The sequence below is a fragment of the Microdochium trichocladiopsis genome, assembly GCF_020744255.1.
Source record: "Microdochium trichocladiopsis strain MPI-CAGE-CH-0230 chromosome Unknown B0I36scaffold_4, whole genome shotgun sequence".
Taxonomy (NCBI): Eukaryota; Fungi; Ascomycota; class Sordariomycetes; order Xylariales; family Microdochiaceae; genus Microdochium; species Microdochium trichocladiopsis.
Window position 1 is genome coordinate 519,383 of NW_025763547.1, and position 23,597 is coordinate 542,979.

A 23,597-nucleotide genomic window follows, 5' to 3' on the forward strand; every position below is an offset into this window, starting at 1 on the left:
GAAATACACACCTCGGACGGATCAATGCCACCAACAACCTCAAAGATTACACCGGATGCATCTTCGCCAGCCTTCTCGGGGTGCACGCTATAAGTGCGCCTTTGGAATGACATCACAGAGTCGAACAGAGCAGCGCCGGGTTCCAGACCCAAAGCGGCGTGGATAGCAGCAAGCGGAACGCCCTGGTGTCTCAGGCTTCTCGAGTACTGCGCGTCGGCTTCTCTTACCAGGTCATCCACGGTTTTTCTTTCTTTCTCCGCGAGTCCAGTGCGCACGACGAGCATGCCAATGAGTGGTCCGAATATCTCTTCGACTCCATCGATCGGCAGGTCCCTGCCGGAGCTCAGCATGCCAAATGTTGGCGCCTTGTCACCCGTGTACTTGTTCAACACAAGCGCCCAAGCCGTCTGCAGAACACTCGCAGCAGTCACTTCATTCTTGGCACAGTACCTGCGAATATCGGTAGTATCAATGTTGGGAACCTCGACGCGCACGGAAGTCTGGCGCAGAGATGAGGCTCCGCCGTCATCTTTTGCTGGTCTGGTGGTTTCTGACAGGTTCGGAAAATAGCACGGCTGCGTACCGGCGAGGTACTGCTTCCAAAAGGCCAGATCATTGGCATGGTGTTGTCGTGACATGTATGCGGTGTACGCGCTGTAAGAGACTGCCGGCGCCAGCGTTTTCGTGGGTGATTGATGATAAGCATTTTTGAGATCGTTCAGCACGATCGCAATCGAGTGGCCGTCCACGATAGCGTGGTTCATCTCCAGCACGAAATACACCTCCGCATCGCTGACGTGGTGGATGGAAGCATGGTGCTGCAGCTGCCACTTGGAGTTGTCCGTCCCATGTTGTAACACAAGAGCTGCAGCCTCGGCCGAGGAAGACCTGTCAATGTCAATGTCAATGTGTGGTTTCTTCAGAATTATTTGCGCAGGCTTGCCGCTTCCTGGATGGTCGTTGATGATGACTGCACGTAGGAGCGCATGCCTTGCCACTACCGCACGCCAGGCTCGTTCCAGCTGTGCCAGATGGACCAGCTGGCCGGCGGACCTGGCTGAGACCTTGATGCTGATCCTTGAGCGGTAGCTTCTGACGTCTTTGGCCTGGCTGATGAGAATACCCTCTTGCGTCGGCGCGCAGGGAATGAGCTCGTCGATTTCATCCACCGATGCAATGCCGAGCTCAGGCATGACTGTATCGTGGAACGCCGAGATGTCCCCGTAGGACGTGAAAGTGGATGGTGCGTCCGCCAGAGTCCATCTTCGTTGCGACTTTAAGCTCAGCTGGCTGGCGATTGACTGCAAAGCGATTTGGCACATTTTCATCCACATGGCGATTTTCTCTCGGTGTCTTGACTTGATGCCTTCATCGAACAGCCATGTAAATGCAAGCGATGAGTCCATGGCATTGACAGTCACGTCGAACACCGCATGTCGTCGGTACTGGAACTGCTCGGGAGTACCTACATCCCCCATTGGCACGTTGCGGAAGAATGCTCCATTCCGCTCGAGCTGTTGGTATTTGCCGCCGTAGTTGAACATGATCTCTGCTGGCAAGGCCTTCGACACAAACTCCCGTGCTAAAGATTCATCCCGGAACTGAGAGAGAAAGCAATCTGCGCCACCGTTCGGAATGGATCTCATGTAGTCCTTGACACGTTGGACATATTCTAGCAAGTCGCCGCTGTCTTTTGGGAGAATTTGCACCGGATATAGGATCGTGAACCAGCCAACGGACCGGGAAAGGTCGAGACTCGGATCCCACACATCTCTGCCGTGGCTCTCATTGAGTATGACTGGCAATGCCCTCTCTGAGAAGACTTGACTGAAAGAGTAAAGAATGGACGCAATCATGAGCTCGACCGGTTTTGTGGCAAATTTGTGGTTGGCGCTGCCCAGAATGGCCGTTGTAGTATGTTGGTCAAGGGTGAAGCTCTCAGTAACGAGTGCTGCGGAATGCTTGCGTTCGGTTGGTGACCCCCAATATTCTCGCAATACTTGACTGCTAGTAAGCGCATAAGTCTCATCCACGAGCTCGACCTTAGCCCTGACATGGTAGTCCTGCAAGAATGCCCACTCCTCAAATGGTAAGGGCGGCGGTGCGATCGGAGTCTGGCTTGGGCCAAGCAGGTTCTCCAAGTCTTCAAGGATGATTCTCCAAGAGACGAGATCGACAACGAGATGATGAATCGTGACAAAAAGGTACTGCCTTCGCCCATCGACATCGTCTATGAGAGCAGCGGAGAGCAGAGGTCCATCAGTGATCTGCAATTTTGAGCGATGTTGTAAGATAATGTCGGTCACTTCGTGGTCATGGTGGATCTGGTGCGGCTCAAGATGAAATTTCCGCTTCCCGTTATCGTCTGGTGACCTCAGGCGCTGTTGCCAGCTACCTGTTGACGACCTCTCAAAGCTTGTGCCAAGCACTTTATGCGTCGAAACCAAGCACAGCAAAGCCTCCTCTAGACGTGTGAAGTCGATAGTGCTGCTGGGTTCTAGCAATATGCACTGATCGAAGAGGACATGTGGATCATGTTGATGGAGGAAGAAGAGCTGCTGAATTGGCGTCAGGGGAAATCCTTCGCCTCGTGCCAAGGCGGCACGACCTAGTTCAGATGCCCTGTCGTAATCGGAAGATGCCGAAACGAGAGCAGCTTGAGTCGATTTGACCTTCCAGTGCTGAGTTATGGCGTTGATCGTCTTGTACTTCAGTACATCTTGTGTGGAGATGTTCATCTTAGCGGCTCGCGCTGATGAGGAGACTTGCATCGCGGTGATCGAATCGCCACCGACCTTCACGAAGCTGTCGTCCACGCCAATGTGCTCTGGGGGAATGTTCAGGATGCGAGCCCAGATAGCACGGAGGGCAAATTCTTCTGAAGATGATGGTTCCCGCTTTTCGCCACTTTTGTCAGTTCTTCGAATCGTCTCCAGTTGGGATGTCGTGAGCGCGGCGGCAATCTCTTGCAGCGTTCTGCGGTCTGTCTTCCCAGCCATGTTTAGTGGCATGTTGTGTAGCTCGAACAGCATGGAAGGAATCATGTGGGTCGGTAGTCTCTCGGTAAGACTGTGTAGAAGGTCTGCAGGGAGGAGGCGAGGTAGATACTGGATGTTCCCGTGTTGCAGTAAAGTGTTTTCCGGAACCTGGTTTGCGGCGTCGCGTTTCTTCGAGAGAGCAACAAAGAGAACAATTTGGTTGAACATGGGCACACCATTCTTCTTGATGACCTCGACGGCAAGATCATCTACCGTGGGCAAGCACAGCGCAGACTGCTCCTCGATCTCCGCGAGCTCTACACGCATTCCACGGATTTTTACCTGGGCATCCTTGCGGCCCACGTAAATGAGATCACCGTCAGTGGTCAACCGCACAAGATCGCCAGTGCGGTAAAGTGTGGTGCTGAGGCTAGTTGGAAGCCCAGATTGTTGGAAGGAGAGTTGGGTTCGCCATTTCGGGCTGCTGATGAACGCCGCTTGCGTTTTTTCTTGGTCGTTCAAATACCCTCTGGCAAGGATTGGTCCCTCGACGAGCAGCTCTCCGGTGACGCCGATGGGAAGGAGAATCTCCGGGTCCTCATGATCGACAATCCAGCAGATCGAACCGACTGCTTTGCCAATAAGACCGCTGAGGTGCACATTCTCCGATGTGACTTCTGTTGCGGCGCAGATGACCGCTGTCTCAGTCGGGCCGTACAAGTTCATCAGTCGCAACCCTTCGCGTGGCAACCACCTAACAATGTCACTTGCCGCAAGTGCCTCGCCACCGAAAAGCAGAGTCTGGAGGGAAGGTACATCGGCCGGTTTCAAAAGTCTTGCGACTGAAGGAGTGAGCAGCGCAGTGTTCACAGCCATCGACTCCATGGCCAGTGCCAAACCGTCGGTGCGCTGTACCTCAGATGGAATGCAGACTGTTCCGCCGAAACTGAGTGTTGTGAGGATCTCAAAAATTGATGCATCAAAAGTATGGGAGGCGAATTGAAGGACTCGTGACTGGCGGTTGAGCCCAATTCTGGTACCGTGATGGTGACAGCCACTTCTCAGTGCGGCGTGCTCGACAACAACTCCCTTGGGGGTACCTGTGCTGCCGGATGTGAAGATTACGTATGCTGATGACTCCGTCATGACAGCGGGGAGTTGATTGGCGTGTCCGACGTTGTCGGAAATGGTATCTGCCCAGTCCTGGCCGACCGGCATGACTGCCACAGAATCCCCCGGTTTCTTCCTTGGGACATCGCGCTCAGGGACCAGCATGAGTCTTGGTTTAATTTGATGCAGAATAGAATCAAGACGGGCGGCAGGCTGGAAGGGGTCAAGTGGCACAAAGGCAGCGCCTGCTTTCAGGATTCCCAGTATTGCAACCACGTACCACGAAGACTTGGGAAAGATGAGAGGTATGAGGTCGCCCCTAGAGACAACCTCAGACTCCACCAGCTGACAAGCGAGTTTCGTAGATATTTCGTCGAGTTCCTTGTATGTGAAACTGCCATCGTAAGCGACTACGGCTTCTGCCCCCGAGTTGTGTTGGGCTTGATGCGCTATCGCATTTTGAATACAGAACGGCACTACTGGTGGAGGGATATTGTTCCAAGAGAGCAAAATCTTGACATCATTATCGCTGGGTCTGTCAAACGACGACATAGAGCGATTCGGATTGGCAGTAGCAAGACCCTGAATGGAGTCGGTAAAACAGCCCATCAGTTTCTCCATCTGTACCGTGGTGATGACAGACGTGTCGTAGCTGCACCTAACCTCAACACAGCCGTCTGGCCCGAGCTGACAAACGAGTGTGATTGCATAGGTGGTGAATTCTCTCGTTTGGGCCATGTCACGCCACGTGCCAATTTCTGCAGTAGCCGATAATGCCTTCGAAGTTGACGCAGGTTGAACCACAAGCAATGTCTGAAATTCGCAAGCGGCTCTCGTTCTGTCACTGATTTTGGCAATTCTCTGCAGCCCAGTCTGCTCGTGGGGGATCATGGCTGTGGCGTTGTCCTGAATTCGCGACAGGAACTCGGAAACCGTGGATGAACTGTCCACCCGGACCGCGACGGGCACGGTGGTGATGGTCGGCCCTATGATGCCCTCAATGCCAGCTAATGGTGCATTACGACCAGACATCGTGGCACCAAACACGACATCGCGCTCCCGAGTGTTGCGTTGTACGACTAGCGCCCACGCGGCTCTGATGATTGTAGGGATGGTTGCATCCATGTTTGTGGCCATCGACAATTTGCAAGAAGCTTGCATGGTCGCATCGGCAACGACCTCGTGATTCCTGCCTGGAACAGGAGGGAAGGGTTCGCACTCTATATCCCTGAAAGTGTCCTCCCAATAAGCCTTTGCAGCATCGGATTCCTGATTGATGATGTGGCGAACGAAGCTGGAGAAGGAAGGCTGTATCCCTGGACTTTGATGCTGGTAGATTTGAGAGACGAGACCCTGCAGCAAGCCTACAGAAGTGCCGTCGTAGAGGGCATGGTGGATGGACCACACAAACAGCATCTTACCGGTTTCGGACTCTTGGACAATTGCATATCGGTTGAGTGGCTGACCGATTGTCATCGAGCGCTTGTTAGCCGTGTCGAGATACGCCTCGAGGTCGTCCGCATGGACCCAGACAAAATCTTGCTCCTTAAGTACAACCTGCACGAGGCCGAATTCGTCTGACTGGACGACCCTCGTCCGCAATATCGGAACGAGGCGGACAGCCTGCTGCCAGGCCTCCTTAAAACGCTCAATATCGACTGCATCGCTGAGCTCCATGACGCTCTGCAACACATAGCTGCCAGCCTGTTTAGAGGTGAGGGCCATAAGTCCCGCCTGGAGCGGGGTGCAGGGTAAACAGTCCTCAATATCATTCACTGGGACCTCGCATAAGCGGGCTGCAACGGTCTTGCACGAGTCAATAGCCGCTCTTGTTCCTTGAAGCAGGGAGAACGGTTCTGGATTTGTCACGTCGACTGCCGGTGAGGGACTCTGGTCATTTGTAGCGATGACTGCTGCCAGCTGGGACAGCCGAGGGTTCTGGAAGACTTGAGCAACAGATATGGCAACGCCAAGCTTTCTCGACTCGCTGGCCAGTTTCATCGCGGCCACAGAGTCACCACCAAGTCGAAAGAAGCTGTCTTCGGCACGAATGCTGGTCGCTGCAATGTTCAGAACCAATGCCCAGAGCTTCTGGACCTGCTTCTCGGCTCGTGTGGACACAGCGCGGTTCCCACCCCCGCCCTCTCTTTCGCTGTCGAATTTTGCGACTTGGGACACCGTGAAGCCAGCCACGATTTCCCGAAGTCTTTTGCGGTCTGTCTTGCCCGATGCTCCCATTGGCAGATGGTCGATTGCGAGCCAGAACGTCGGGATCATATAGTTCGGCAAGCGCTCTGCAAGCTTGCTCTCGATGGATGCAGGCATTGAGTACAGGTCGACGTGGCTGTCTTGAGCATCGCGCCCAGTCCAAGATGCAAGTGGCCCTGGCTGAGCCTCGCCACCCGCCAACTTGAAAACGAGGAATCCGACTAGCACCTCGTTGCTTCCACCACGAAACTGGGCGACTTCAACAGCAACTTGTACCAGGCCGGGCACACAGGCTATAATGTGGTGTTCGCTTTCGGCAAGCTCCATACGCTGGCCATTAAGTTTGATCTGGGTGTCCTTGCGGCCCAAGTACTTCATGACGCCTTGGTCACCGACGTACCGGACAATATCACCGGTCTTGTACAAGCGCCCTCGCCGGCCCAGAAAGCTTGGTGAGTTTCGTCCACTCTCATTTGCGTACCCTTGTGTCAGCCACAGAGGGTCGGAGATGAAAGCCTCTGCAGTGCGCTGCTCGTCTCCTAGATAGCCATCGGCAAGCTGCGGTCCCTCGACCACCAACTCACCCACAGCTCCAATTGGCATGAGTTTGGCATGATCCTCAGGATCAACAATCCAGCTTGTCGTGCCCACTGGGAGGCCGATACAGTTCCTTTCTACAGCTGCAAGACCTTCATCGTGGAGAGCGCAGAAGATGGCGCACTCCGTCGGCCCATACGCTTGGAGGACTACATCCAGATATCCATGCCACCGCGAATAATCGGCCGGGGAGCACTTCTCGCCACCAATGATAGCCGTTTTCAAGGAGGGGACTGTCTCTGGCTGTATCAGCCTCGCCACTGTGGGCGTGGCGAAGAGCGTGTTGACTTGCATTGCCTGGATGGAGCCTGCAATGTCGTCGAGGCGGTCTTGTGGGGACGGGATGCATATGCATCCGCCGAAGACGAGAGTGGTAAAAATCTCCATGATGCAGGCGTCAAAGGTATATGAGGCAAACTGCATGGTCCTTGTTGAGGGAGTGAAGCCAATGCGCTGGCCGTGATGGGTGCAACTCGTACTGACTGCGCTGTGGGACAGGACAACACCTTTAGGAACACCGGTGCTGCCGGATGTGAATAAGATGTACATGGTCGTGGATGGGTCGGACTTGACGACGGGCAGCGGCGGGTTTGGGGCGGTGGTGATGAGTGCTTCCCAGGAGGCTGCACCGATAGCTATCACTTGACGGCCTTGGTTCTCAAGCAAATGGGCGTTGTCCTCTGATATGATGATGACCGTTGCATTCACTTGTGCCATGATCAGGTTCCGCCGCCCTATGGCTTGTGTAGGGTCGAGGGGGACGAAGGCAGCTCCAGCCTTGAGCACAGCGAGCATGGCGACAACAGCCCAGCGTGACCTTGTGAAACAAAGTGGCACAATATGACCAGGTCCGATGCCGGCGCTGGACAGGCGGCGAGCGAGAAGTGTTGCCAGCTGGTCGAGTTCAGCATACGACATGTCCCCATCATAAGAATTAATCGCCATTTTCTGCGAATGGACTGTGACTTGGCGGGCGATGAGTTTGTCTATGCACTCCTCAACCGGAGACGGTACCGCATTGTTCCACTGCCAGATCGTTTCGAGGCTGGATCTGTCGAGCATGTAGACTTCTCGTGTTGCGACCTGAATTTTGCTGATCATCGAGCTCAGAGTCGTGCTCAGGGTCTCGGCAAGTTGAACACCTTGGGTGCGGTTTAGTGTGCCAGAATGGTCGAGCATAATCTTGATCTCAGCTGGCTCATCCACCACGCGGACTGATATCGCATACTGTGAGGTTTCGGTCATTGGTCAGTCTATTGATTGCTAGCATGATTCTTGGCATGCCCGCAGAGCAGAAGTAGAACTCACTTCGTTAGGATCGGAACCGCCAATAACGCGCCAGGAAAGCCCTTCCCCAGGCTGGGTCAATGCTTCACCGTCGCCCTTCTGGTATGAGATGATCGTATTGAACAAGGCAGAAGACCCGAGCCCCAAGGCGCTGTGCACCGAAGCCAGCGGCGTCGTCTGATGCGGAAGGGTCTGGAGGTAGTCCGCTTGTACCGCCTGTAGCACTTGCAATACTGATTCAGTGTTATTGCTGCCATCTAGCCGTACCTTTGCCGTTACCATACCAAGTAGAGGTCCAACAATGTGGCCGACATTCTTGATCGGGTGGTCGCGGCCGGAACAGATGATACCAAAGCAAGGCTGCTGAATTCCCGTGTAGGCTTTCAGGACAAACGCCCAGGCAGTGTGGATAAGGGTTGCAGGCGTGAGCTCATGCTCCGTACAAATACCTCTGATGCCAGTTGTGTCGACATTGAGCACAGGAGTCATTTCCGTAGTGGCGCTGTCGAGATCTTCACTGAAACTATCGTTGCCTTCAGCTTGCGGAAAGTGGCACGGCACGGCATCGGCAAGGTACTCTGTCCAGAACCTTAGACCTTGTGCGGTGTCTTGTTTGTCGATGAAAGAAACAAACTCGCGGTAAGTCTGTGCGAGAGGCAAGAACTCAATGAGCCTGTGGCCAGCAGCATTGTACAGTGCTTTGAGCTCGTCGAGCATGATGCCGATCGAGTAGCCATCAACAATGACATGGTTGAATTCCATCACGAGGCAAGGCTTGCCGGTCTCGGCTGCCTCAAATACGCGAAGACGGTGCTGCAGTCCTGATTCTGAGTACGGCTCCGTGCTCGTCTCGAGGGCTTCCAGGAGCTGTTCCTGAGTGGGTATAGTTTCGACATGGATGGAAACAGCTGGGGCCTTGAGTATAACGTGCATGATCCGACTTGTTCCAGGGAAGTCTCTGACAAGCACAGCCCGCAGTATTGAGTGGCGGAGAACAATGCTCTGCCATGCATGCTGTAACAGAGCCATATCGAGAGCACCACTCGTGGTGGATAATTCCAAATGTAATCGCGTGCGATATCTCTGCGGATGTTTCAACTGGCTGATAAGTATCCCTTCCTGTATCGGTGTGGTGGGGAAAATGTCTTCGATATCCTCAAGCTTGACTTTGGTGCCCATCTGAGCTATCGTATCCGTGGCGAAAGTCGAGATCTGGTCATAGGAATGGAAGACGCCAGGGAAATCTGCCAGTGTCCATTGGAGATTTTGTGATACTAAATCATGTGCCAGTGTCTCCAGTGCTCTTCTGAACTCCGAAGCCCATCCAGCGATCCGGTCTTGGTATTTGATCTTTGTCGGATACATGAGATTTACCGCAAGCTGCCCCTCATTCACGCCGACCATGACATCGAAAATGGCATATCTTTGGAACTTGGGATCCGTGAGTGGACCGGAAATATCAGCCCCCAGCGGCAGATTGCGAAAGAGCGCATCTTCGCGCTCAAACTGCTGATATCGCCCCGAGTAATTGAACATGATCTCTACAGGCATCTGGGCCACGAACAGGCTCGCGGCATCTTCGCTGGCAAAGCATGAAGTAAAGTGGTGCAATCCATTATGTGACATGCTGCGGATGCAATCTTTTGTCTGGCGAACCATGTCGTGAAGTTCGAGCGACTGGTTTACACCGGGGTTCATCAGCTTGATCGGCGAAAACGTGGTGAACCAGCCGACCGTCGTGGACACATCGATGCTGTCCGTCCAGGACTCTCTCCCGTGTGATTCATTGTACACGGTGGGTAGACGCCGTTCCGGAAAGGTACAACTGAAAGAGTAGAAGAGTGCCGCTATCATGAGCTCATGCGCTCGCGTGTCGAATGCCCCATTGGCAGATCCGAGGAGTGCTGAGGTTGTGTCCCTGCAAATTTCGAAATGGATGCTGTCTGTCTCATTTCTATCAAATTCGCCCCAAGCATCGTGTTCAGTCGCGTGTATCTGAAACGGCAGCTCGTTATCGCGTGCCTTGATCGTGCTTATGTATTCCTTTTGAAACCTCGCCCAATCTGGAAATTGAATCGATGAGGACTTGGGAACAATGTCCTGGCGCAAAATAGTGTTAAGGTCTTCAAGAAGCTTGCGCCACGAGACAAGATCAACGACGAGATGGTGAATTGTGATGAAGAGGTTCTGATTTCCACTGCCTAGATCAAAAAGTGCAGCGGCCACCAACGGGCCATGTTCAATGTCGAGACTGCCGCGGCACATGGTGATTGTCGAAGTCATGTCGGCGGTCTCGTGGACTCCCGAGACATGGTATAGCTGGAACGAATCATTAGCTTCCAGGCCAATCCGCTGCTCCCACTTACCTCTATCGTCCTGCTGAAACTTGGTGCGGAGGCTGGCGTGCACAGAGATCAAGCGATGCAGGGCATTTCGGAGGGTATCACTGTTGGTGGTCTCCTGCAACGCGAGGAGGAAGAACTGATCGAAGGGAGTCCGGGGGTCTGGCTGTGTTCGGAAGAAGAGCTCCTGCATGGGACTTAAGGGAAACGTCTTCCCGTCGTACTCTGTAGCTGTCACGAGCGCTTGTTCACGTGGGTGTTTGAAAGCTTTGAGACTCGAAGAAGCCGCAAGGATCGCCGAAATTGTCTTGTGCCGGAGAATTGCTGCTGTTGACACGTTCATCCCGATGCTCCTTGCCTCAGCAGAGACTTGCATTGCCGTGATGGAGTCACCTCCGATGCGCAGGAAACTGTCGTTCACTCCGATAGACGACACGTCAATACTGAGCACGCGGGAAAACAGCCTCGCCATAGCACACTCTGCATCAGTGAGGGGCAGCTGTTCCGCTGAGGGCCCAGACTGGTGTGGCTGTGCGAGTTGCGCCTTGGTCAACGACGAGCCGAATTCTTGTAAAGCTTTGCGGTCTACCTTGCCGGATTTGCTCAACGGGAGACGCGGCAGCACGACACATATCGTAGGAACCATGTACGTGGGAAGATGCTCGGCCATAAGGGACTCAGCCGCTAATGAAATCGCCACTGGCAGAGGATCTCTGACTTTCCCATCTTGCACCACGACGAAAATCGCAAGTGCTGCAGCAGTCTTGTCATTCTCTGGACATATGACTTCCGCGGTGACCTCAATGGCACCCTCGATGGCGGCGAGGGCGTGATACTCGACTTCCGCAAGCTCAAGTCGCTGACCTCGGAGCTTGGTCTGCGAGTCCTTCCTGCCCAGGTACACGAGTACACCATCTGGGTTGTACCGGACAAGGTCGCCTGTCTTGTAAAGCCTACTCTGGCGTCCAGGGAATCCGCTACCGCAGCCGTCAAGCAACCACTTGGGCGAACTTATGAAGGAGGCTTCTGTCTTTTTGGGCTGGCCCAAGTATTCCAGACCAACTGTCGGACCTTCGATGAGCAGCTCTCCGACTGAACCGACTGGCACAAGCCTGTCATGGTCTTCGGGGTCAACAACCCAAGTACAAGTGCCTGCACCTCTTCCAATATTGGACAACTCGAGTCTACGCGACTGGTCGTCGTTTATCGTGCTCGTTGGCGTACACTCCGATGGACCATAACTATTGACGATTCGTATCCGCTCAGGAACCCGGCGGATGTCGATATCTCGCAGTGCCTCTCCTCCCAAGGTGAGGGACTGAAACTTGGGCAATTTTGTGAAGTCGATCAACCGCGCGACAGATGGCGTGAAGTGGATGCAGCTAATTTCCATGCCGGCCATAACGCCCTGGAGGTCATCTCGTCTGGCTGACTCGGAAGCGATGCAGATGCAGCCGCCCACGGCTAGGGTCATCACGGTGTTCATGATGCATGCATCGAAAGAGTACGGACAGAAGTCGAGCACGCGCGCACGGGGCACAGTCAGCCGATGTGCTTGATAGTGTAGAGTTGATGCGTAGGCGCTGTGTGGGATGATGGTCCCCTTTGGCTCGCCGGTCGTGCCGGAGGTGAAAGGCACATACATTGCGGATGACGGCGATATCGTGGGCAGAGGACGACCACGAACTGATTCGAAGCTTGTCTCAAGTAAATTTTTGTCAACGACGACAGTTTGATCGACAATTGTTGAGATATTCACTGCTGTCGAAGCATTCGCGAGAGCCAGATTCGCAGCAGACTGTCGGGCGATGCTTGCTACACGAGTCTGTGGGAGGGAAGGGTCAACCAGAACGAAAGCACCGCCAGCACGCATTACTGCGAGCATCGCGACGACGGTCCAGGCCGACTTCTCAAAGTATAGAAGGATGAAGTCACCTTTGCGGGCGCCAAGAGCCAGCACTTCATGTGCCAGAACAGTGCCGCGTGGTCTAGTTCTCCATAAGTCAGATCCCCGTCCCATGATGCAATCGCGGGGTCCTCTCGGTACAGGTTGATTTGCCTTGCAATAATATCATGCACGCACTCCTCGATCGTAGGGGGCTTCAACTTGTTCCACTGCCAGATTTTCACCCGATCAGTCGGCGTGAGTGTTTCGAGGTCTGCCAGACGTTGTTGCGTACCCGCAGTGCTGAACTGCTGGATGACATGGGCAGTCTGTTCCACCATGGAGCGAACCCGCCACTCTTCTACAAGAGCCCCATTGAAGCAGCATCGCAACATGATGGTACGTTCTGCCGAGACTGTGCACTCGACCGTCAAGGCGTAGCTCGTGAATTCGCGCGTGTCAAAGGTCTGTACCCACTTTCCGACGGCTTGCGTTTGGTCTGACTCCGTAACACCGGATTTCTCAGCATTGATAATGAGCAGAGTCTGAAAGTCACAGGCCTTCTTTGCATAATCGCTGGCCTTGGCAAGGTGCTGTAGGCCTGTCTGCTCGAAGGGAATCATAGCGGTTGCAGAGTTCTGCACATCTTGGAGAAACTCAACCACTGTAGACTGGGAGCTGCGTAGTGCTGGAACATGCACCCTGCAAGGCACAGTTGCGATAGTTGGGCCGACAATGTTGCCAACATTCGGGATTGCCATGTTGCGCCCTGAGAGCAGAACACCGAACACGACGTCGTCATTGCCGGTGTGTTGGTTCACGACAAATGCCCACGCCGCTCTCACCAGTGATGCGATGGTCACAGCACTGTGTATGTTCGGTCCATGCTGGAGCGAAACAGGACTGGTCTCAACCGTGTCACTTGCGAGCTGTCCCTTGTCGCTTTGCGGGACAGGCGGGAAACAACTACCACTGTAGCCGCTGAAATACTGCTGCCAGAACATAGTCGCCAGGGACAGATCCATCTTCACCATGTGCCTTACAGCAAGGTTGAAGTTGAAGTGCTCAACCAGGATCGAGGCGTTCTCATAGCGCTGCTTGAACCGCTCGCGAACCATATCCATGGACTCTGCATCGTACAATGCGTGGTGAATCGTGATCGCCAGAGACCTTTTGCCAGTGTCGTTATCAGTAACCATGCATTGGCGAAGCAGAGATTTCCCGAGCTCCATTGGCTCGAGTTTGTCCTTTTTGAGATATTGGTCTAGATTGAGACCTTCGGCCCTCTGCCAGATTGACTCTGCCTTGGTAACGATCTGGGTGAGCCCATGCACGCTGTGTTGGATGACCCGAGTCCTCAACACGGGGAAATCTTGAACAGTCTGCTCCCACGCGGTCCGAACTCTTGTTTCATCCGCTTCATCCGATAGCTCTAGGATACTTTGCAAGGTATAATTGCCTGGCCTGGCCGAGCTCAGCGCTAGCAAGCCTTCCTGAAGCGATGAGCACGGGTAGGCGTCGACGATGGAGCGGACGTCCAGGCCACACTCATGAGCAGCAAAGTTTTGAAACTGTACTATATCGCCAGACTCCAAGGAGAGTAGTGAGAAAGGCCTGACAACATCATCCACGGCCTGCTCAGAAAGACCCTCATCACCCAGCACTCTTTGTGCTTGGGCAGCCATGTCTGCAAGTCGGGGATGACGAAAGATGAGCGCGACTGTCAGCACAAGCCCCTGCTTGCGTGCCGCACCGACGAGTTTCATGGACGCTATTGAATCCCCGCCAAGTTTGAAGAAGTGATCGTCTCTTCTGATACGGTTTGTGTCTCTGAGGCCGAGTAGGCGGGCCCACAATCCAGCCAGAGCGAGCTCCTGTTTTGTGGATGGCATGGAACTATCGTCTCGATCGAGGCCATCACCATTGTTACCGAGGAATCTGATACTGGATAAGTAGAGAATCGCCGCGTCGCGAAGTCTTCGTCGGTCTATCTTGCCTGAGGTCGTCAAGGGTAGGTGGTCGATCGCCACCCATACGTCTGGGATCATGTAGCTAGGTAGACGTCGAGCCAGCTCTTCATTGACCAGGTGCGGTATCTCATATGGCTTCAAGTCGAAGCTTCCGTCGCGTGACGTTGTCGTATCCTTCGGAGAATTGGGGACCACGTATGCTGCCAAGGTGACAGCGTGGGACTCAGATCCAGGAGCTCGCAACACTTCAGCGACAACGCACTTGGCCTTCGGACCGAGGGATGCCAGCATATGGAACTCAACCTCAGCCAACTCGAGCCGCTGGCCGCGAATCTTGACTTGGGTGTCCTTCCGCGTTACGTACAGAAGCCGCCCGTCGGCGGTGTACTGAGCTAGATCGCCTGTTTTGTAGAGCCTGCCATGGCGGCCTGGTGCCCGGAGGCTACCCTTCAACAGCCACGGCGGGTCTTCAATGAATGCCGCTGTCGTCTTTTGCTCATCGAGCAAGTAACCCGATGCAAGGATTGGCCCCTCAAAGCAGAGCTCACCCACTGCCCCGATGGGCAAAAGCTTTTCGTGATCGTTCTGATCCACGATCCAGGCGGCGCAGCCGGTCGGGACGCCGATCTCGCGGATCTTGGCACCATCGATACCTCCCATTTCTTGTTTCTCAATGAGGCCAACAGTGCACAGTACCGCGCACTCTGTTGGCCCATACCCCTGAAAGAGTTCTGTATGCCGCCACATGTCTAAATCTTCCACCATTGGCGTCTCGCCCGCTAATAGGACTTTGCTGATACAAGAAGCCTCAAGCGGGTCGATGAGGCGAGCCACAGATGGCGTGATCACGATGGTATTTACACTCGTCTTGCAAACGGCGGCTGTCAAGTCGTCGCGTAGATCCAACTCAGAGGGGCAGCAGACTGTGCCGCCGAAAATGAGCGTCGCGAAAATTTCATGTATGGAGGCGTCGAAGGTATATGCTGCGAATTGAAGCATCCGAGTGCTGGGATTATGCCCGATAGCTGCGCCGTGATGGATCAAACTAGTGACAATGGCGCTATGTGGAAGTAGCACGCCTTTGGGCTGGCCTGTGCTGCCTGAGGTGAAGATGGCGTACGCGTTCGTGCTTTCCGGGACACGGGGCAGAGAGTGTTGAACAGCTGTGGTGTACGCATTCTCTTTCGCGAGTTTGTTGAGTGAATCGAGGCTTATGGTTGTTTTTCGAGTAGCGGAGTCCAGGACAATATCGGCGTACAGTTGGGAGGTGAGAGCTACCTTGGCCACAATCTGTCCCAGAATGTGTGCTCTACGATCTGCTGCGCCCGAAGAGGGGTCCAAAGGGACAAACGTAGCGCCTGCTTTCATGACTGCGAGCATGGCAACGACCGCCCACTTGGATTTCTCAAAGAATAAGGGCACGAAATCGCCCACACGCACACCGGCAACCACGAGATCCTGGGCAAACTGTGTCGTCATCGTGTCCAGCTCCAAGTAAGAGATACTACCATCCCAGGCGTCAATGGCGGTTCGGGATGGGTCATCCTTGCCTCTTTCAGCGACTACCTCGGAAAGGGTTCTGCCAACCGCTCTGGGGATACTTTGATTCCACTCCCAAATCATGTTGAGATCATATGGCATGAGCACGTCCAACTCATGTAGGCTGGTGTCAACCGGAAGCTGGTTAACCTGCTCCATCGTGTAAGCTAGTCGTGCCAGCATCCTCTCCACTTTCCATGGTTCCAGAACCCGAGAGTCGACGTGCGCAACGACCGTGACTTCGGTTTTCGATATCGTGCTGATAATAACGAGCGGATAGGTCGCGACCTCGTCCAGCTGCGTGGTTTTGAGCCAAACACCAACGGCTGTCTCGCCTTCTCCAGTCTCTCTCTTGTCTTCCTGCGTTTGCTGCACGATAAACATGGTCTGGAACTTGCATGCTCGTGCCGCCTCGTCGTTGATCCGTGCGATGTGCTGTAGCCCGGTCTGCTCAAAGGCCATCATGTCGGCTGCCTGCTCCTGCACGGTCTCCAGGTACTCCTCGATGGTGGTTGACGGGAGAGCTGGAACACGTACACGCACGGGGACAGTTGCGATCGTGGCGCCAATCATCTCGTCTACCATTTCCACTGGAACTGAACGCCCAGAGAGAGTCGCGCCAAATATCACGTCGTCTTCTCTCGTATAGTGATGGACAACCAGGGCCCATGCTGCGCGGAGCTGCATCGCGATCGTCACCTTGCTGGTTCTCTGAGGCTCTCTTGTGTCATTTTGGAGGCTGGGGACCATTCGAAGGCTCTCAAGCGAAATGATCCGTTCTACAGATACATCCGGTCGTCCGGCTGGGACGTTGACAGGAAGGGCCGGGAAAGCGTCGGAGTTGTAACCGAGAGTTGCCCACTCCCAAAAGCCCAGTGCGGCTGCTTGAGACTGTTCCAATAGGTGCTGAACAAAAGTCCGGAAAGGTGGCAGTTGCTTCACCTCTTGTCCGAGGCAGAACTTTTCAAAGATCTCTTGGATAATAGGGAGTGTGGCCCTGTCGTAGACTGCGTGGTGCAGGGTTAGGACTACCGCGGTGGGCATGGACTCTTCCATGACAATGGCGCAACGGGCAAGTGAGTCGCCCAACCCCATGCTTGCAGCAGGAGAAGCTTCCATTTCTATCGTCTCGTCCACGTGCGAAATTTTCTCCGCGTCTATCACGACTTGCACAAGTCCGATATCCTCGTGGTGAACAATGCGTGTGCCGAGCACAGGTACTGCCCGACAGGTGTGAGCCCATGCTCGCTTCAGCCGCTCAAGATCAACAACCCCTTCCCGAAGAGCGAGCTTGCTTCGCAGGATATAGCTGCCCTGATCTTTCGAGGTTAGCGCAAACAGGCCTTCCTGCAGCGGCGTGCACGGGTAGACATCGGTGACATGCTCCGGGGCGACGTTGCAAAGCTCTGCCAGAAGCGCTTTGCACTCGCCAGTATCTTTCACTTTGTCCTTGACAAGCGAAAAGGGACCATGGTCCACAGCTCGGATGGTCTTTGTGGGGATGCAAGGCAGCTGTGTGAGCTGGGCTAATGTTGGATAAAGGAAAATCTGCTCCGTGGTGAGCGAGAACTGATCCTTGGAGATTTCGTGTGAGACTTGCGAAGCCGCAAGGGAATCTCCGCCGAGTTGAAAGAAATTGTCGTGTTGTCCAATGGTGTCCTGAGGGATACCGAGTACCTTTGCCCAGATCTGAGCTAGGTCACATTGATTACCAAGTACGCGGCCAAGATTAGTGTGAGATATCGAGCCCAGTGTATGGTCATCATCACTAATCTGAATGTCTCTGGCAGCTTGAATCAGATCCATAGTCTCTCCAGGACCTGTATGAGTGCCTCCTCCAGAATCCAACGCTGGGAACGCCTCAGCATCGGAATTGCGGCCATGGACATGCATAGTGTCAATAAGTTGATGGGTATCTGTGATATGATCACAATGTTGGTCGAGTCGTTGGCAACGGGAGGCCCATGTCTAGCAGGACTTGGTCGAATTTTCAGTAGACATGTCACGGCTACTTTTTCTGTCAGAGAACACTGACACTGACCAGGAACCCCTTTGAACGGATTTCATTTTCGTACAATGATCTTGGAATATTAGTCACAGAGATGGTTATCTCACAATTTCATGGGCTTGTAATCCAATGCTGTTGCATCCCTGATTATAGTTAGTCAGACAAATACAGAAGATAAACACCTTGTCTGGCTTCAATGTGTACATGCCGTCAGCCTAGTCCCTGGTCCCATTTGGTAGTGGCAGACCCCCTGGTCTCGTTTGGTAGGTTGCGACCCCTGTCACGGAGATGGCACTGTAACCATTCACCCGAGGAACAGGCTTCGAGAATACTGCTACCCCTCCCCTGTCACTCCTACCCTGACTGTCCTAGTGAACTCTGTAGAGGGGACATATCAAAGACGGCGCATTTTGCGACCCCAATAGCCTGCTCGGGCTTAGCGGAAGCTTTGGTTGCCTTGGCTTTGACCCCTGCTACGCCAGATAACCAAGTCCACCTCACATGTTCCTTGGCGCAGACGAGGATGTACTGTAACTTAGCTTCAGCATACGCAGCTGTCACTATGCAAATGCGTATAGATTGGCCAATGATTACTCTTCTTAAGGCATTGTGGCTGCCATAGATCGAACGACGTGCCACGCCATTGGCCATTTCGAGGGCCTTCGACCTAAGCGAGAGGTTACAGTGCAGCAATACCTTGCGTGCCTATGTGTATCGAACATTCTAGTGTGTGTCTTAAGGTGCGCCAGCACTCATTATCCAGCAGAGCTTGGCGCAAGATCAATATCATAACTTGGCATCGCTGTGACTGGAAGGTGGCAAGGCTTGGCTGAGATGCCTGGGACAAGCCGAGTGCGGCGCAGCGCGGGATGACAGATTCGATGGTGATATGTCCCCTTACTTGAAATCTTGGTCCGAAATGCCCAGGGTGTTGGTTGATACGCCCCGGGGGCGGGGTTTCTGTATCAAAATCCAGTCAGCTCGAAGCGGTGGTCATCCCAGTGGATGTAGAAAGATGAGGACCAGAAGTCGATGTGGGGGGTTGAGTCTGGTCCAGGGCGTGTTCCCGCCGTGACCTGTTCGTGACTGAAAAATAAACGAAAATTGCAAGAGCCAGTATCTTTGATCAAATAGATGCGGGTTGGTCCTTCCATCCAAATTGGCCCTGCGATCCAAATCACTTCATTTGATCATGGCACGCCTTGACACTCCTCCACCAGAGGGTGGTGAAATTCCTTTGACGGAATCAGACGGTACACGAACTCGAAGATGGATCACTAGTGTATCGACACGAAGGGACGCAAAGCTCCAGCCAGTGTTCGACAAGCCAGATAATTCGGAGTCGGAAACTCACCAGGATCCAATTACACCGCCAGGCTCGACATCGCCCTGGATCGATAACGATGTAGAGTTTATCGCATTACTGCGGCGAGCTCTTCGAGACTGTGACCAGCGATGTCATAGCATTGGCAGCACGAATAGCGAAACAGAAGTCTCTTGCCAGCAAGCTGCACTAAGAACACTGATGACTGAGATCGATGACGACCTGCTCCTCAACAGGGACATCCGTACCGTCACATCCACATTGTCGATTCCAGACGAAGAAAAAGCGAACATTGTGCAGTTGTACTGCAATGCCTGGCGTGCGACCAATGTTGACATTGCTGCACAGCATGATGCAATGGTTCCAATGGGGGCGCACGAAGGGCAACCGCACGACACGGCTTCAACTTGTGCTGTATTTGGTGGCCAAGGTCTGCGATGCGACTGCCTTCAGGAGCTTCGAGACATGGCGCGAAACTATGCCACCCTCGTCGAGGACTTGCTGCGAGATTCCTCCAGGCTGCTGGCGGGACTTTCGGCTACCGATGCGACCACCCGACAATACTTCCGCCAAGGCTTCGACGTTGCATCATGGCTTGAGCATCCGGAGCAGGCCCCGGATGACCAATACCTCAGAGCGGCACCGGTAAGCGCACCGCTCATCGGTCTGGTGCAGCTGACTCGATACGCGATTGCCTGCAAGACGCTCGGCGTGACCCCTGGACAGTTCTGCGCCCAACTGTCCGCAACGACAGGCCACTCCCAAGGCATCATCACTGCGGCAGCGATAGCAAGCGCCACCGACTGGCCTTCATACCACCAAGCGATGCAGACTGCACTGACTACACTCTTCTGGATCGGTATGCGAACGCAGCAAGTCTGGAACTCTGCTGGGGGCTGCTCACCAGTGTCTGCTGCCATGCAACAGGACGCTCTCGATCACGACGAGCGTGCGCCATCGCCGATGCTCAACATCAAGGGCCTCACTCGCGCGGCTCTGCAGGAATGTCTGCATGCCACCAATCGTTACCTTGGGACCCCCAGAACGGGTGGCGACAAGGATCAGGCAGCCCCCGGGCTGAAGATATGCATGGTCAACGGACCGCGGCACTTTGTAGTCTCGGGCCGCCCGCACCATCTTTATGGGCTGAACCTACAGATACGGAAGGTGAAACGACTCCAAGCACACGGCGAAGCTAGGGGGCAAGCGGGGAATACTCTGGCCATCACGAGCAAGTTCCTGGACGTCAGCGTCCCGTTCCATAGCACAGCCGTCGCGGCAGCAGTGGCCCTGGTTCTGCGGGACATTGAAAATCTGCATCTTCTCAGGGCTGCGCTGAGGATCCCTGTTATCGGTCCCGAAGAGGCTGCAGATCTCCGCGCGTCACCTTACGATGGAGCCAATAACGTCCTTCCACAGCTCGTAAAGCTCGTGGTGAGCAAGACCGTGGATTGGGATATGACGCTTCAGGTCACGAGACAGCAGTCAGCGATGTCGGCACCTAAGCAACAAGACGAGTCGACGCTCATGCTGGATTTCGGGCCTGGTGGAGTCCATGGTATCAGTTCGCTCCTCAAGGGGTCGACCGCGTCAAACGCCCTCGGTGCACATAATTATACTGGTCTGGAGGATGATGAAGCGATAGCTCAGCAGGGAATGACTGCGTTCATTGTCGGCGCTTGGAGTGACGGCAAGCCCTGACTTGGCGAGAAGGGCTACCTGCACAACTGGTTTCGGGCCCGTAAAGGAGGCGAGCGGGTATAGACCTGCCAAATCTGGCCCCGCGGGGGCGTTTTGTGCAGGTGGACAGAAGCGATTGCTTTACAAGGAGGCCGAGTCGTATGGCGAAGAATTGGAAACGGATATTGATAGAGTTGTGGCCAAGGATGACAAGCCCGATATGTGGAGAACAGCCTAGTCCCCGACTGGACAGATTTACGGTGGTTTGCTGGGCTCGTGCATTGGCGGCGCTTACCGAGCCGCAACCAGAAACTGTTACATGGTAGCTGACTCTTGTTCGGATGCAACCTGGATCCCAGTAGTTTTCTTCGGGCTTGGCCTTCGGTATACCCTAGCATACCTTGATCTCGGCACTGGTGCGGGCGTGAATATAGCGCTTTGGGCATGACTTGCTGGAAATCCTGAGGGTTATTTCCGTGACACATGCAGCGCCCTGCACCAAGTTCTCTTGATCTATATGCACAGTGTCCGTCAATCGGGATCATGCGGTGTTCACAGGAGCTCACTGACCTGGCACACTGCTTATCTGCATCAACTTCCGAGGTGGTGATTGCTGAAAACGGGCAGTGAGGACTACCCCTTGCTGCTGCAAAAACTTTCAGCTCATTGCACAGTCGTAATCCCTTACTGCCTATCTCACCTCGCGCTTGAATGCTGGACGTTACGGCCGCGAGAGAACCTGTAGACAATATGCCAGAGAGTGCAGAAGAAGGCAATCAGCGTACTCACAATGCGACCAATTGTGATGGCGAAGCAGGAAATGCCACCGAACCAACCATTCTCCTCTCGAGGCGCGTTTATGCTCAGAGCGATCCGTCCACATTCGTGCCTGGTACAACAATAACCGCGAATCGCACAGTCATTCTCTTATGTGCGATCATCTTCACGGCCTCTGCGGCTGGAGGCTTCCAGGGACTTCCAGCAGCACGTACCTTCGAGGACATCCTGTGCAGGCAGTATTATGATAGCGGCGAGCCAGCACAGGCGGATTCCACGCCGGTGGTCTCACTACCGCCTGGCGAGGACGAATGCAAGAACAGCGTGATTCAGGCTAAACTCGTGTACCTCTTTGCGGTCAACAATGCTGCCACTGCCGCCATAAGCTGCTTGGCTGCTATGCCGTGGGGCATTGCTGCTGACAAGTGAGTGTGGATAGCATCGCCAGCGGTGATCTCGAAATGAAAACTAACAATTCTAGGCTCGGTCGACGATTTGTACTCGCAGTTTGTCTTTACAGCAACGCGTTCTCCATGGCGATCTTTATGCTCGTGGCTTGGATGTCTGATATCGTGCCTATCGAGCTAATATGGGCGTCGTCTCTGGCCGGGCTCGTCGGGGGCGGTAATGCTGTTGTCATGGCATCATTGTCGGGGATGCTGGTCGACATTTTGCCGGAAGCCAAGCGGTGTGTTTATTTTTCTCCCTGGTACTCCCGTCTTTCACGTAGAAACAGGCCTTACTAACGTCCTGAGAGTGCTGTTGGTTTCATGAGGATCAATGTGGCCGCCATGCTGGGCCATTTGATCGCGCCCGCGATGGTGGGAGCGCTGATGCCATATGTCGGCGCGCGGGCATTGATGGGGCTCGGCTTGTTCTTGATGGTGGCTGCCGCTACCGCAACGGGACTGCTGCCAGAAACGCTCAGAGCGGCGGAACGCAAAGACGCAAGCAACAGCGGCTCGGGGAGTGCCAGTGATGAAGGCAGATCCCAGGCAACCCTGCCGACCAAAGCCTGGGTCGCACTCAAGGACTCTTTTGCCGTTCTCGAGTCGAGGCCGCTGGTCTTGTTAGTCACGACAACGCTGCTCGCCCTCCCAGCCGGTCTGTGCACCTTGAATCTACTATCTCTATACACTTCAGCGCGGTTCCACCTCCGCCTGGCAGACACGGGATACATTCAGACCATATTTGGCATTGCCCAAGCCATTGTGGCCCTGGTCCTCCTTCCGTGGATATCCCAAATCACAATGCGTCCTCAACCACGCGACAATGTCCAGCATGACGACGGCGCCGGCAATTCCACGGCCGAAACACAAGAGCACCCTACAAGCGACCACCAACAAGAGGCTTGCGCGTCCTCCCTCCAGATATTCACCGATGAAGTCCGCCGCGACCTCTCCCTGGCTCGCATGTCGATCGCCGCGCTCACCTTGGGTGCCGCCATCCTCGGGCTCGCTCCGTCACTCGCTTACTTCATCGCCGGTCTCGTCGTCATGGCGCTCGGCTCCGCGGCGGAGGGGCTGATTATGGGCCTCATGTCTGCGTTCGTGAGTCGCCCGGACCGCCGCGCGCGGCTGTACACGCTCATCGGCATCCTCCAGGTTGTCAGCGCGTGCTACTCGGATCCCATGCTCGCAGCGTGCTACGCCACGGGGTTGAAGCTGGGCGGCGCCTGGACGGGGCTGCCGTACTTTTGTGTGGCCGTGTTTTGCGCTGCGCAGGGTGTGCTGGTTGCCCTCGTGAGGGTACCCCGCCGCCGCGGGCCCGTCTGAAGAGGTTCTGCTGGGGAGGGAGCAGGTTGCAATTGAAGGGCGTGGGTGGCAATATGCGATGGCTGCAGCTTAAGAGGCGTTGTCCCAGCTGTAGGATTCTGTGGTTTGTGGCTTCAG

General features: G+C 54.5%; 3 protein-coding genes across 3 annotated transcripts in view; 2 read left to right on the forward strand and 1 right to left on the reverse strand.

The window, feature by feature from the left end:
• B0I36DRAFT_361486 (uncharacterized protein) overlaps positions 1–17,809 on the reverse strand; it is a gene marked incomplete at both ends in the record, with an annotated part of 33,785 nt that extends 15,976 nt beyond the window's left edge. The window contains 3 exons of the mRNA XM_046158485.1: positions 12–8,120; positions 8,202–12,510; positions 12,570–17,809. Coding sequence (XP_046013543.1) covers positions 12–8,120; positions 8,202–12,510; positions 12,570–17,809 — 17,658 coding nt within the window. The remainder of the gene's footprint in view (positions 1–11; positions 8,121–8,201; positions 12,511–12,569) is intronic.
• A 1,307-nt stretch (positions 17,810–19,116) lies between these two features.
• B0I36DRAFT_430114 (acyl transferase/acyl hydrolase/lysophospholipase) lies at positions 19,117–21,000 on the forward strand (the record flags this gene model as incomplete). The annotated part of the gene is made up of 1 exon (XM_046162522.1): positions 19,117–21,000. The coding sequence occupies one exon, from the start codon at positions 19,117–19,119 to the stop codon at positions 20,947–20,949; it is 1,833 nt and encodes a 610-aa protein (XP_046013544.1). The 3' UTR covers positions 20,950–21,000.
• A 678-nt stretch (positions 21,001–21,678) lies between these two features.
• Positions 21,679–23,480, forward strand: B0I36DRAFT_382732 (major facilitator superfamily domain-containing protein; the record flags this gene model as incomplete). The annotated part of the gene is made up of 3 exons (XM_046160932.1): positions 21,679–22,130; positions 22,187–22,393; positions 22,463–23,480. The coding sequence occupies 3 exons, from the start codon at positions 21,679–21,681 to the stop codon at positions 23,478–23,480; spliced, it is 1,677 nt and encodes a 558-aa protein (XP_046013545.1).
• Positions 23,481–23,597: the final 117 nt, after the last annotated feature.